Consider the following 13,406-nt stretch of genomic DNA (forward strand, 5'->3'; position numbering starts at 1 on the left):
GTCCCTGAAATCCTGAAGGGGTAAACAGGATTGCTGGATAAAACAAAAGATCCAGGAATGGCAGAAGAAAAGAAAGGAAACAGACGGTATCGGTGAGAGCTCGGGTATTGTTTAAGTCCATACTTCATTAGAACCATGCTCCCAAAGCCCTATTTCTGAAAAGCAAAAAATCAATCAAATCCATCTAAAGGTCTGGGGGGTGGGGGTGGGGGGCCCAGAGCCAGTTGAGGTTTATGAAAGAAGCCCAGCTTAACAGGGCCCAGAACACCGTGAGGAAACGCCTCCTCTACCCCACAAGAAAACCAAAACAAGACTGGGGGGGGGGGGGTCTGGTTCTTTGTTTTGTTTGGGCTCCAGCCAGAAGGATTTTTTTCCTGGATAAAACTAACGGTCCAGGAAGCCTGGGGTACAAGTACAGGTATGAGGCAGCCAGTTTCCGCTTAGGTGAGGAAGGAATGGGGGCCCCTGGCTGAGCCGCCACCCCACCCTCGGTTCTGCTGGACGCAGAGGCCACAGACCCACAAAACCAGGCTCAGAGCCACGAGTCGGGGTCACACTCTTCACCTTCCTCCTCCCGCTCCCCGCCATGACTGGAGCCAGAGACAGAGTTCCGGAAAGGCAGGGAGGCCGAGATGGACCTCAGTCACTCCAAGGTCTCCCCACCACCTCCAGGAGGCCTCCCCCGCAGCGGCCGCGATCCTCACGGAGTCCCAGGGCCATGCCCCGAAGCCTTGGGCCCACCAGGTAGGCCCTGCGGGGATCCCCGGCCTGCCGTTCTGCTTGCGGCCTCGGACCCTTACCGCCTCCACGGCGTGCTGCAGGATGGACGTGAACTTGGAGAACATCTTGTCCCGGGACTGCAGCAGCTTCTCCCGGGACGACCTGGAGAGCTCTTCGATCCGCCGCCGCCGCCCCTGCTGCGGCTGCCGGGGCCGCTCCAGAGTGAAGGCCGGCGGGACGCGGGGCGGGACGGAGAGGGGAAGACCGGGATGGAGGAAGGGGGCACGGGCGACGGGAGGCCCAGTGGGACGGCCGAAAGCTGGCAGGGGAGCGGCGGCGGGAGGGTACTCGGGGTGGCAGTCTGGGGACCCCCTGAGGCTACGGCTCAGCAGACACCGTGGCACTGCGCTGACACCGCGTTCCTTCCGCCTGCTGCCGTCGCCGCCGCAGCCGCCGCAGCCGCCGCTCCGCCCAGCCCAAGCCTCCAGGGGGCGCGGCCGAGACCTCCCCGCCCCGTCCCTCCAGCCCTGGAGGGGAGGAGAGAGAGGGGACGCTGGGGGTGGGGAGGGAGGAGTTAGAAGAAGGGGGTGGGGGGAGAGGTAATTGGGGAGGGGATAGGCTGGCTCGCGACGCTCTAGACCCACCAGGGAGAGAAGAAAAGGAAAAGAATCTACCTTTTGGATTTACCCGGGCCTAACTCCATGGGAGGCGCACGTAGGTCTAGTCAATTCGTTATTTTAACCTAAAAAAAACCCTGGGATTTGGGACTGTGAAAGACAGCACTACGACCTCATCAGCCTCGGTCTAGGTGTGACCCTGGGCAAGTCACTTAACCTCAATTGCTTATCCTTACCACTCTTCTGTCAATATTCAGGACAGATTCTAAGACCGAAGTAAAGGTTAAAAAAAAAAAGAATGTAAGCCCCTTGAGAGCGGAAACTGTCTTCTTTTTTCTTACCCCCAGCGACTAGCACAAAGTCTAACACGGAATAGACGCTTATGAAATGCTTGTGGATTATTAAGCACTTTATACATGCCAAGCACAGAGAATAAAAACCAAGAAAAGCAAAAACTCAGAATCTCTAGCTTTGAAGAGTTTACATTCTAATGAGGGGAAGGGACAGAAAAAGGTGAATATGTAGCTAGGAAATGTGAACTGAGAAGGTGGAAAGTTGCGATTTTATTCCTTTATTCTTACTTAAAAAAAAAAAAAAACAAAAACAGGTCAATTAGAAGCCAGAAATTTGGGGCTGTATAAAGGGCCATGTCAGTCAACAAGCATAGATATTAAACACCAGGGTCTGCGCAAAGCATGGGAATATAAAGAAAGACAAAAACAAACAAATAAATAAATAAACAGATCTTCGATCTCTAAGAGCTTCCCTATTAATGGAGAAAACAGCTTGCCAATATTTATATACAAGATGTGCACATATCAAGAATGGAAGAGCAAGTATAATAATATAATGGGTAGAGGGACCCTAGCTTTTAAAACAGCTTTAGAATATTAGTTATTTAAATAATTGCCTGGAGGGGGGAACTATACAATGAGAATTAGGGTATTGCTAAGAAGTAGGTCAACTTTGTTGACAAACATCAGAGCTCTGTTTAATACAATAATGCAGGGTCTGGTATAGGAAATAGAATCAGTTAAATAGAATGGAATGCAGGAAATGATTACTTTGTTTCCTACTCTTGGGATGAGAAGTTTAAATGTAAAGGTCTAGAGAAGAAGAAGAAGAAACATTTGTGAGGGGGAGCGGCAGTGGACTGACACCTTACTAAATAAAATATGTATATCTCTAATAGAAGAAGTATCAAATATGCTATTTGGAGAATCCTTAAAATAGATATAAAAGTCAGATCTAAGCGAATTTAACTGTTGAGCTGACAAAGGGCAATTTTCACTTCATAGAGTTCTGTAGAAATTTGTTTATGTTGGTATTTTAAAAATTAAAACATTCTTAAAACCACATGAAGTTCATGATGGAATGAGAATCATAAGGTTCCAAAAGGATAGGATTTAACATAAAAAAAAACTTTAAATCACCTATTTCAATTCTTTCATTTTATAGATGAGAAAACTAAAACTTATAAGAGATTAAATAACTTGCCCAAAACCTGTGCTTTGTATTTGAGATCATCACTAGTGAATGCAGGTTGAAAATTTGAAGCAATTTATGATTAAAAAAATGAAATGGATGAAAACATTAGAAATGAAACAAGAGGGTCTAAATTCAAGATTCAAGGAAAGAAAAATGGTAGACTCTTTATTTTCCGTTCTTGTTTTTGATTCCTCCATTCCTGATTGTGTCCATTTGTCTTCAGCATTTTTTAAAATCTTAAATTCATAGAGTGAAGTCAGGCTGCCTCTGATGTTATTGCTAGTGTTGACAGTATGCTCCATACAACCTTTCATCTGGATGATTGTGTCAGGCTTAATTGAGGCCCCTTCCCCTTCTTTTTTTTTAATCACACTGCTTTACATGGTTAGGTACAAGTACTAACTCTAATTAATTTCCTGCCCTAATTGTTATGAATTTTTATATCATTTTATATTTACAAAGTACCTTACAACCACTAATTATATGGAGTGGTCTATTTAAAAGAGACTTAATTCAAAGTTGTTTGCATTAGACAACATCTGTCCTGATTGTCACTCTGTGTATACCAACCACACACAATAAAATATTTCTTTCTTGCAGTGACTCTTTATCTAATTTCTAGGGAGAAAACAGACAGGTTGAGTTAAAATAGTATTTTGGGAGGTGGTAAAACATATTCTCCTCTTTCTCCTCCTAGGAACAATAATCTTAACATCAAAACTAACTTTATATGTACCTTGTTGACATGTTATGATTTGAGGAACACTGGGAAGGTTCCCTAAGCCCTCAAGATATTTGGAGGTGGATGTTCAAAATTCTACAATTTGTATTCTGATTTCTTTGACTTGGGCTAAAGAGATATATTGTCCTCAATAAAACTGCAAAATTCATTAAGACTTATCAATCATGAGTTTGCCAGTTCTTTTTCTAAGTGTGTTTTGACAAGGATCAGAGGGGGAGAACATGAGGGAGCTCTTGCTCTCTGGGTGGGAAAACAAAAGGGGTGGAGGAAACTAAGACAATAGAAGACAAATTTTGCTTTCTTTTCCATTTTGTGCAAATCTGAATCTTTATCCTGGAAAACCCCATTGCCCACATATCCCCCTCTACCTGTACTGTATTTTCTTTGGCTACATCTCATGCCTAGAAGGTTCTCCTCTTTTCTCTTTACCACCTGGTTTCCCTGGCTTCCTTCAAGTCCAGTTAAAAATGCCCTTTCTACAGGACGGCAACTTCCCTCTGTTAATTTTGTTGTTAAGTCATTTCAGTTGTGTCCAACTCTTTGTGACCCCATTTTCTAGGCACAAATACTGGAGTGATTTTTTCCATTTTACAGATGAGGAAGTGAGGCAAGTAGGGTTAAGTGACTTGCCCAAAGTCACATAGCTAGTAATTGTCCAAGGCCAAATTTGAACTCAGGAAGATTAGTCTTCTAATTCCAAGTTCAGTGCTCTAGCCATTGCAGCATCTAGCTGTCCCATCTGTTTTTCATTTATTCTGTATATAGTTCGTTTGTATTTAGTGGTTAGCAGGCGTATGTGGTGTGCAAGGAACACAAATGCCTCTGATATGAGGGCTTGCTAAGCCCTGTTCAGAGCTTCTCATTTACTTTTGTTCAGTGACTACCTGCTGCTCAACTCTCACCTGTGCCTCTAAGAAGCTCTAACATGCACAGTGGTCACACTGCAGTAAAATTTGTCTCCACAGGAAGGCTAACTAAACCAGGTTGAGGGTAACCAATGGGCCATAAACCAGTCCACAAGGGATCTTTACTAGTGTATTTGAAGACTTCCCTTGGCGAAACAATTTGTTTCAACAATCATGAAGGTGGCTGAAGCAGATGCTGTTGAGGACTTGAGTCTGTTGAAACATCAAAGAAGCCAACATCACCCCAGGCCATTGCCAGTCTTTAGAACTGTTATCTTGCCCCTGTACTTTGATGACTCTGAAAGAAAGAGTGAAACTGATGACTGTGCCAATCTGCCTTGCTTAAATTCAATTTATGTTCAAGTGAAGACATCATCCTGTGATGTCACTGATATTCAAAAATGGACTAAAAACAACAGTTGTGTTTATATGTTGCCTCCTCCATTAAACTATGTGTTCCTTGAGGGCAGTGATAGTTTTTTGCTTTTCTTTGTATCTTAAGTATTTAACACAATGCCTGGTAGGCAGTAGGTACTTCATTAATACTTATCTGTCCCTTAAACCTGCCAAAATTCCTGAAATTCTGTCAATGCTAAGGATTCCTTATTTTATGTTAATATTAAAAACTTATTGTGAATTAGATCTCTTTCCTTTCTCACATTATTCAGTAACCTTTCCTTCATTGAGGTTCCCTTCACTAATATTTGGGGCAGCTAAGTAACATAGTCACACTATCAAGTGACAGGCCTGGAGTCAGGAATATTCATCTTCCAGTAATAGAGAGTTAGTCTGGTGGTAAAGAGGGAGAGGGAGAAAGAGTAGAGACCTCCCCTCTCAAAGCAGAGTTCAGGGGAGACAACTGCTGTTTAACTTGGCCAAGGGAGAGGAGAGGGGGAGTGAATAGTTACCCGATTCAGCCTCTCCTCAACTAAGGCTCATCAACCCCAAACTGCCTCTTGACTTCCCTCTACTGCTAAAATCTTTCCTCAGAGAGAAAGAGAGAGAGTTACCTTCCCATGTCAAGTTAGTGGTTTCCACTCACACTAGAGTCAGTTGGGGAAAGATGACAAACTTTATTCTAACTGATCAATTTGGGATTTACACAGGGAAATGGCTGCAAGAAGGGTTTTTTGTGAAGAAAAAGGGAAAGGTGTCCCTATTCTATCTATCCTTACCACCCTCCTCAAGCTAGGGAAACCAGACCTTGGCAGCCTTGGGCCCCTGTGAGATTCAGGCTTGGATGGCCCTGGTCTTGGCCCCCCCCCTCCCCCCCCCCCCCCCCCCCCCCGGGGACCACTCAGATCCAGGGCACCAGGAGCTGTGAGGTGGTCTTGTCAGCTGCTTGTTGTCTTCCCCAACTGGCCCCTTCAGTTGGGGATCGGTGCGGGAAAGGGTGTCCAATCACCAGGAGAAAGATGTAAGTCTTTGCTCAGGAGCAAAGTCTTGACCAGACCTTTCCTTAGACTGTCTCAGGATTGAGAGAGAACTGCCTCTCTCTGACAGAAAACTCTTGCTCTCCCCAGATTCCAGAACATTTCCTGGAACCCCTCCCCCTGCTGTGGCTGAGGCTCCAGCAATTTCCCAGACTGTAACTCCAGTTCTAGGGTTTGAAACCTCTATCACATTCATGAGTTCAAATCTGGCCTCAGACACTCTGGGCAAATCACTTTATTCTGTTCGCCTCAGTTTCCTCATATGCAAAATGAGGTGGAGAAGGAAATAGCAAACCACTCCAGTGTCTTTGCCAAGAAAACCCCAAATGTGGTCATGAAGAGTCAGACACATCTTAAAAGACTGAATGATCATTCATATTTATCTCTCTATCCAAACCATTGTGACAGTTATCTGGTCATTCTCCCTTCTTTCACAAAGTTGAATGCCTGGCTAACAGCCTTATTTTCTATACCAATTCCTTTATGTTCAGGAAATTCAACATACATATTAATGTCTACTCTAACATATATTAATGTCCCTTCTAGCTTTCCAGGCCATCAGTCTCCTTAATTCACATGACCCACACTTTCAATCTATCCCAGCTACACATAGGAATGGTAATATTCTTGATATTGTCATCATTCATGTGTTCTACTTCCATTGAGGAACTCTTAAATTCCTCTGATCATCATTTGCTGTTCTTTCAACACTCAGTGTGGTCTACTCTTCCTAAAACTATTCATCATCATTGTGACCTCTAGTCACTCTACTCTAAAATCCTCTCCCAGACTATCACCCCTGCTCTGGTCTCATTTTCTGTTCATTTCATTCTTTTTTTTAAGCCCTTACCTTCTATCTTAGAATTGATACTATCAGTATCAGCTAGGCAAATGGAATTGAGACTTACCCAGAGTTACACATCTAGAAAGTCTGAAGCCACATTTGAACCCAGGACTACCTATCTCTAGGCCTGGCTCTCTATCCTCTAAGCCAACTAGCTGCCCCTAAAAGACTAAACTAGAAAATTTCTTTTTTTTTAAGCAAACAGGGTTAAATGAGTTGCCCAGGGTCACACAGCTCTAGTCAGTGGCTGACTCTAGATTTGAATTCAGATCTTCCTGACTCTAAGCCCAGCACTCTATATAGTATTTCACCTCTCTGCTCTTGATTTTATAGCTAACCAATCTTCTTGATTTTATAGCTAACCAGCTCAACTATACACTACATTCATTTCTAAAGTCTCCTGTCTCCTATTTCTATTCCTAGTCACACGTCAGTCACGAGATACCTCTCACTCTTTATCTCTTATTTTCCTGTTCCTGAATGGCACTGCAGAGAGTCACACTAGTAATGAACCATGCAGACTGGACCCATTGCAAATTTATATTAATTATCCCAACTAGGTCCTTTCTTATATAGCAATTAATTTTATTTTTCTGTATGGATTCTCTAATATTGTCATTTAAAAGTCTTTTCCTTTTTCCAGAAGCCTTTCACAATTCAACTTTCCCTTACCTCTCAATGTAGTACCACATCTTATACTTTACCAAGATACCCCTAAATGCTTTGACATCACTTTCCATTTTCTGCCTTTGCTCCTATGCCTGTTGAAGAGGTGGCACTTGTCACTGAGGCCAATCATCTCTCTTTGTGTCCTTGATCCCATTCCCTCCCATTTCCCCCAAAGCTTGCCTTTTTAAACTTCCCCTCTCCTCTTCCTTTTAGGTTTCAAACTCTCCCTGTCTACTTCTTAATCACCTACAAACATATCATTCTCTTTCTCTACTTTAAAACTTCACTTAACCCTCCCATCTTCTCAGGCTGTTGAATTCTATCTCTTTCCTTTTCACCATCAAGCTTCTAGAATTAAAAAAAAAAAAGGAGCTATTTTCTATCCCTTTTTGAGAGTCATGCTGTTTTTGTAATTCTGCACATTGACTTTTCATTGTTCAGACTGTTCTTTCTATTTACATTGTTGTCTTAATTGCATATGTTGTTTTCATGGCTTTGATTCCTTCAATCTGCATCAGTGACTTTCATTGTATTTGTTGTTTCTAAGAGCACAGTGATATTCAATTACACATAACCACAATTTGTTTAGTCATTCTCCAATCTATGAGAACCTACATTGTTTCTAGCTCTTTGCTACTATAAAAAGTACCCCAAAACAAAAAAAAATTAGGTTATTACAATGCTATGATGTATCTAAGTAGTTTTATCCAGTCTTTGATTAAATACCTTCAATGAGGCAATGCCAGTTTACCAGGGCAGCCCATTCTACATTTGTTAGACTGACTTTTCCAGATTTTCCTCTGATTTTTAGAATGGTTTCCCCCCAAACCTAAATTTATCTCTTGTAACTTTTACTCACTTTTTCCTGTAGTTCTTACATCTGGGACCACAAAGCAAATTTAATCCTTGTTCATGTCATATGTTGTTGTTTAGTTGTTTTTTTTTTCAGTTGTGTCCAACTTGTCATGACCCCCTTTTGGGGGTGTCCTTGGGAAAGATATTGGAGTTGTTTGCCAATTCCTTTCCTAGGTCATTTTTAAAAATGAGGAAACTGAAGCAAACAGGGTTAAGTGACTTTCCCAGGGTCACATAGCTAGTAAGTATTTGAGGCCAAATTTGAAGTGAAGCCTTCCTGAATTCCATACTCTATCCACTGGACTACCTAACATTATAACATTATCATTAATTACAATCCTGCTGTTTAAGCATGACATCCCCCCAGTTTTGTACTTGTAAAGTCACCTTTTTCAAACCACATGTAAGACTTTAAGTTTCATTTTATTAGATTTGGACCATTATTCTGGGCTGTCAAGATCTTTTTGGATTCTAAATCTATCATCCAATGTGCTAACTATTCCTCTCAGCAATACATCATCTCCAAATTTGTTCAATATCCCTCTATGTTTTTATAGCATACCAGGTATATTAGCATCTTGAAAGTATGATTGGTGTATTGATATTGTATCTTATGTGTTCATTTACCAGACTCATGGTCATGTTACTTATTGATTATTGTATTGCTAAATCTTCAGTTCAAAGGATAAAAAGAATTCCTGAACAGGACATTATTTACTACAGGGTCCTAGCTCACACCTTGTTAGACCACATTCCTTTCCAAGTTACATGTTTGATTAACCTCCTCCCCTTTTGATTAAGTGATTGTCAATTGAACCAATGTTAAAGTCTATGCCATGTCACATGTTCATTAGTTAACTCCCACTCCACATTCCTAAACTCTCCAATAAAAATTTGAGGGCACATGTGGAGCTCCCTCTAAATTCCATCAGAGGAGCACGGCAACATGTAGCCCATATTTTTAACTCCTTGTCTCTGAGTCTTTATTCCTTTGTCTCTCTTTCTCTCCTTTATCCATTTTCCCTCAGTTTCCAATCTCCTCAGGTGTCCAGCCACGAGAATTTTAAGATGTAACTGCAGGAGGTTACAATTTTTATCTATATCATTGACAAAAAAATGGTTTTTAAAAATGTCTTGGCTAACATACATCTTCAAGATGACATCATACCATTAAGTACTACTCTTTGAGTTCAGCTATTGGACCAGTTTGAAATCCAACTAATTGTACTGACATCTAGCCAATGAATTGTTACCTTTTCTGCAAGAGTGGCTTTGGTTATTTTGCCAAATACTTTGCCAAAATCTAGATAACTATAGCTACATTAATATCATTTTTATTAATGATACTGCCAATTGCAAGGTTTTAATACAAGTAACTATTGAATAAACATCTATATCTAAATGTTCCAAAAGCACCTTAATCTCTACCTATCTAAAATAGAACAACCCCCCCCCCCAAATTACCTCTCTTATTCACTTTCTTATTTCTATCAAGGGTATTACTATCTTTTAGTTACAGAGACTGGCTAATTCATAGTCATCTTCAACACTTCACTGTTACTCAGTTCCCTTGCCCATCTAATCACTCCCTAAATCTTGTCAATTGTACCCCCCCTTATCCCTAAATACACACAACAGCTCTCATATCATCCTCTTCTCTCTATGAACATAACCCTTAGCCTAGTTCAGGCCCTCTCTTGTCTGGACCATTTCAGTGACCTTCTAACCAATCTCTTTGCTTTCATTCTTCCTCCTTTCCAATCCATTCTCCACACAGCTTTCAAATCAATAATCCTAAAACAAAATTCTTTCTATATCATTTTCCAATTGAAGAAGTTTCAGTACCTCCCAAATGCCTCTGGGACAAAATACAAATTCTTTTATATGGCTTTTGGAGTTTTGCATGGCCTATATCTAATTTATCTTTCCATAATCGTTTCACATGCTCCCCTTCATACACTTTCTGTCCTAGCTTAATTGTATGACTTGCCAACATATACTACATTCTATGTCCCACCTCAATGCCTTCAGAAGAACTGATACCTGTGTCAGGAATATCTTTCTTCACTTCTGCCTCTCAGAATTTCTAACTTCTTTCAAAGCTCAACTCAAGTATTACTTCCACTAGGATTTTTCTGATTCCCCCAGTTGGAAGTTTTCTCTATGCCAAAATTACTAGGTATTTACTTTGTATGTTTTTTTTAAACTCTTACCTTTTGTCTTAGAACCAATACTGTATATTGGTTATTGGTTCTAAGGCCGAAGAGTGGTAAGGGCTAGGCAATAGAGGTTAAGTGTCTTGCCCAGGATCACATGGCTAAGATGTGTCTGAGGCTTCATATTTGAACCCAGGACCTCCCATTTCTAAACACTGAGCCATCCAGCTGCCCCCTTTGTATGTATTTTGTTTGGGCTATATATTTTGTATTGGGTACTTGTATAATGTGACCCTTTTGAGAGCAAGGTCTTTTTGTTTCAATCTTTGTCTCCCCAATATCTTGAAAATCTTTCTGTACATAGTGCTTAAATGCTTATCGAAAGAATGAAGACTCATTTACCTTTCCCATGCCTGAAATGTACTTCCTCCTGTTATAGTATAACCTGTTAAAGGGAAGGTTTTAGGGAAAGGGTAACAGAAGATAACAATAATAAAATATATAACAGGGGTATATTTAATTAAATAAGAATAAAGGGAATTGGCAGGGGATTTAGGGAAGTACTACTACTATTAACCCACCCAGGTATTAAACTTAATTAAACCTTAACAACTAAAACTAAACTACAAGAGGTTAGTAATGTCCACAGGGCCAGATTCTCACAAACTCCAGATGGTGAGGTCAAACAGCAGAATCAAGATGTAGTGTCCTCACAAGGTCCAAAAAGGGAGAAGGTGCTCATCATTCACAATGTCCACCTTACTTGATAATCCAAAGTCCTTGGCAGCTCCTCAGTTGGTTTCTTCAAGGAGACCACTAGGTACACCTTCCAGTCTGACTAGCTTGAGAGAGAAAGTTTCCAACTGCCCTATAATAATCCTGACCCAGCCAAGTTCTGTGGAATCTTGATCTTGCACCATCCCAGGCTGCCAGCCTGCATTGCTATGTCCTGCTAGAAATCCTTTCCAACACTCCTCAGCTCTGACTGTAAGATTCCCTTGCTTCCTTTAAAGCTCAGCTCAATTTCTTCTTACAACATTGAGGCCTTTCCCGATTCTCCTAGCGGGTAGGAGATTTTTCTATTTTCCTATATTTCCAAATTTTCCTATATTAACTTTGTATATGTTGTGTGTATATATACTGACTTTTCCCTTGATAGACCATAAGCTATTTGAGAGGAACTCCTTTATTTTTTTTAAACCTTTACCTTCTGACTTAGAATCAATACTGTGTATTGGTTCCAAGGCAGAAAAAGTGGTAAGGGCTAGGCAATGGGAGTTAAGTGACTTGCTCAGGGTTACATAGCTAGGAAGTATCTGAAGTCATATTTGAGCCCAGGATCTTTCAACTCTAGGCCTGGCTCTCAATCTACTGAGCCACCTAGATGTCCCTAGGACTCTTTTGTTTTGATATTTACAGTTCTAAAAGGAGATTGATAAGTGTGGTCCCAGTCCTTCTTGACCAGTCCCATATTACATACATCAGGCAACTAGAATAATATCTGGCCATTAATAAAATTTTTGTTGATTGATTCTTGACAGATAGTGGAAACGAAAGCACTGAAAGAATGGGAATTTTTCAAAAATGTATTTTTGGTCTTAGATTTGAACCCCAGACTTCAATTCTCAGAAGTCCTTGGTAGTTACCAGAATGCCCTAAAATCTCACCTGGACCGAGAACAAAAGGGGTATTTAAACTGACTGTACCGCCAATTTGTGCTCTCTCTCTCTCTCTCTTTCTCTCTCTCTCTCTACCTAGCAGGCAAGATGTAGGTTGCACATGCTTTTCTTATTTTGTATTTTCTTAATCTTTAATAAACCTCTAAAAATATTATACTTTTGGCAAAGAAACTAATTTAATTGTTACAGAATCCATGTTAAGTATCAGTTTCAAGGCAAAAGTATAGTGAGGTTTTGTCAATTAGGGTTAAGAGATTTGTCCTGGATCACTCAGCTAGTAAATATCTGAGGCCAGATTTGAGGACACCTCATCTCCAGGTCCATTGAGCCACCTAGCTGCTGCAGGAATAGAAATTGTGATGAGAAGTGGTGGGTATGATTTTAGAACATACAGAAAGTCAAGGGCTATGAAACTAAATAGATAAAAGGGTAAAAGAACTTAGAAATGGAAGGTGAGAGAGACCATATTTACTGTGTTTTCTGCAACATCTCTAGTGTGCCCAGTATATTATAAGGAAAACAGATATAAAAGGAGGTTACAAATTTAAAGTACTAGGGTTTCAAATAGAGTCAGAGCCATATGATTTTTTTTTAATCCCATTAAAATTTTATCTCAAAGCACATAAAAGCAGTATCCTTGGATTTTCTGTGCATTTTTTGAGTTGAATGTCAATATCAGTTGGAAAAGCTTTTATAAATTAAATAGAAATTATATCATTGTTGTTATCATCCTTAAAACACCAATATTGTATATGATTTCTCTTACTGACAGATTCATCTGAGGCAAAGCAGCAGGAATTTTTCCAGGCCCTAACATATGGAGGACTGCTTCTGTTGTAATCTAGACATGACAGGCCTTATGATCATTAGGGAATTAGGGAAGAAGCCTAGAATGGAACAATGGAGTAGGAACTCTGTTCCCAGTCTGAGGAGGAGATGGTCTCTTCCCTTTATTTCTTCTATTGCACCTGTAGTAGTAGGATAATCTGTCTTGTACATGCTTACTTTCCTCTTACTTGACATCCCTTTCCTCTGCTACATCTCCCTATACTTAACTTTATCCTTTTCATCTTTAACCCTTCTCAATTTCTGTGTCTCTCCTATCACCTCAAATGCTCCTCATTTGTAAAACACACACAAAAAACTCCAATTACTCTAGATTTTTTCCTTTGACATGGCTCTCATCTTCTAGTGTTTATTGAAACTCAAATATCTCATGAAGACACTTCATCTATTCATTTCATCTGACTCCTGCCATATAGTTAGTTGGAAAAGGTGATATATTCCATTGATGACTT

At 40.6% G+C, this 13,406-nt stretch overlaps 1 protein-coding gene and 1 pseudogene across 2 annotated transcripts in view; one reads left to right on the forward strand and one right to left on the reverse strand.

Annotated features, from left to right (window-relative positions):
- Nucleotides 1–1,224, reverse strand: part of FHIP2A (FHF complex subunit HOOK interacting protein 2A) — a 46,405-nt gene extending 45,181 nt beyond the window's left edge. Inside the window, exon 1 of one of the 2 annotated variants that reach the window (XM_001368228.5) lies at nt 801–1,224. In XM_001368228.5, the coding sequence (XP_001368265.1) occupies nt 801–845 (45 nt within the window). In that variant the 5' untranslated portion in view covers nt 846–1,224. Of the gene's footprint in view, nt 1–564 lie in introns of both variants that reach the window. The other variant, XM_056803704.1, reaches the window with a different exon arrangement.
- Nucleotides 990–13,406, forward strand: part of LOC130457094 (WD repeat-containing protein WRAP73-like) — an 83,598-nt pseudogene continuing 71,181 nt past the window's right edge.

Source organism: Monodelphis domestica, chromosome 1 (genome assembly GCF_027887165.1).
Source record: "Monodelphis domestica isolate mMonDom1 chromosome 1, mMonDom1.pri, whole genome shotgun sequence".
In the NCBI taxonomy this organism is placed as follows: Eukaryota; Metazoa; Chordata; class Mammalia; order Didelphimorphia; family Didelphidae; genus Monodelphis; species Monodelphis domestica.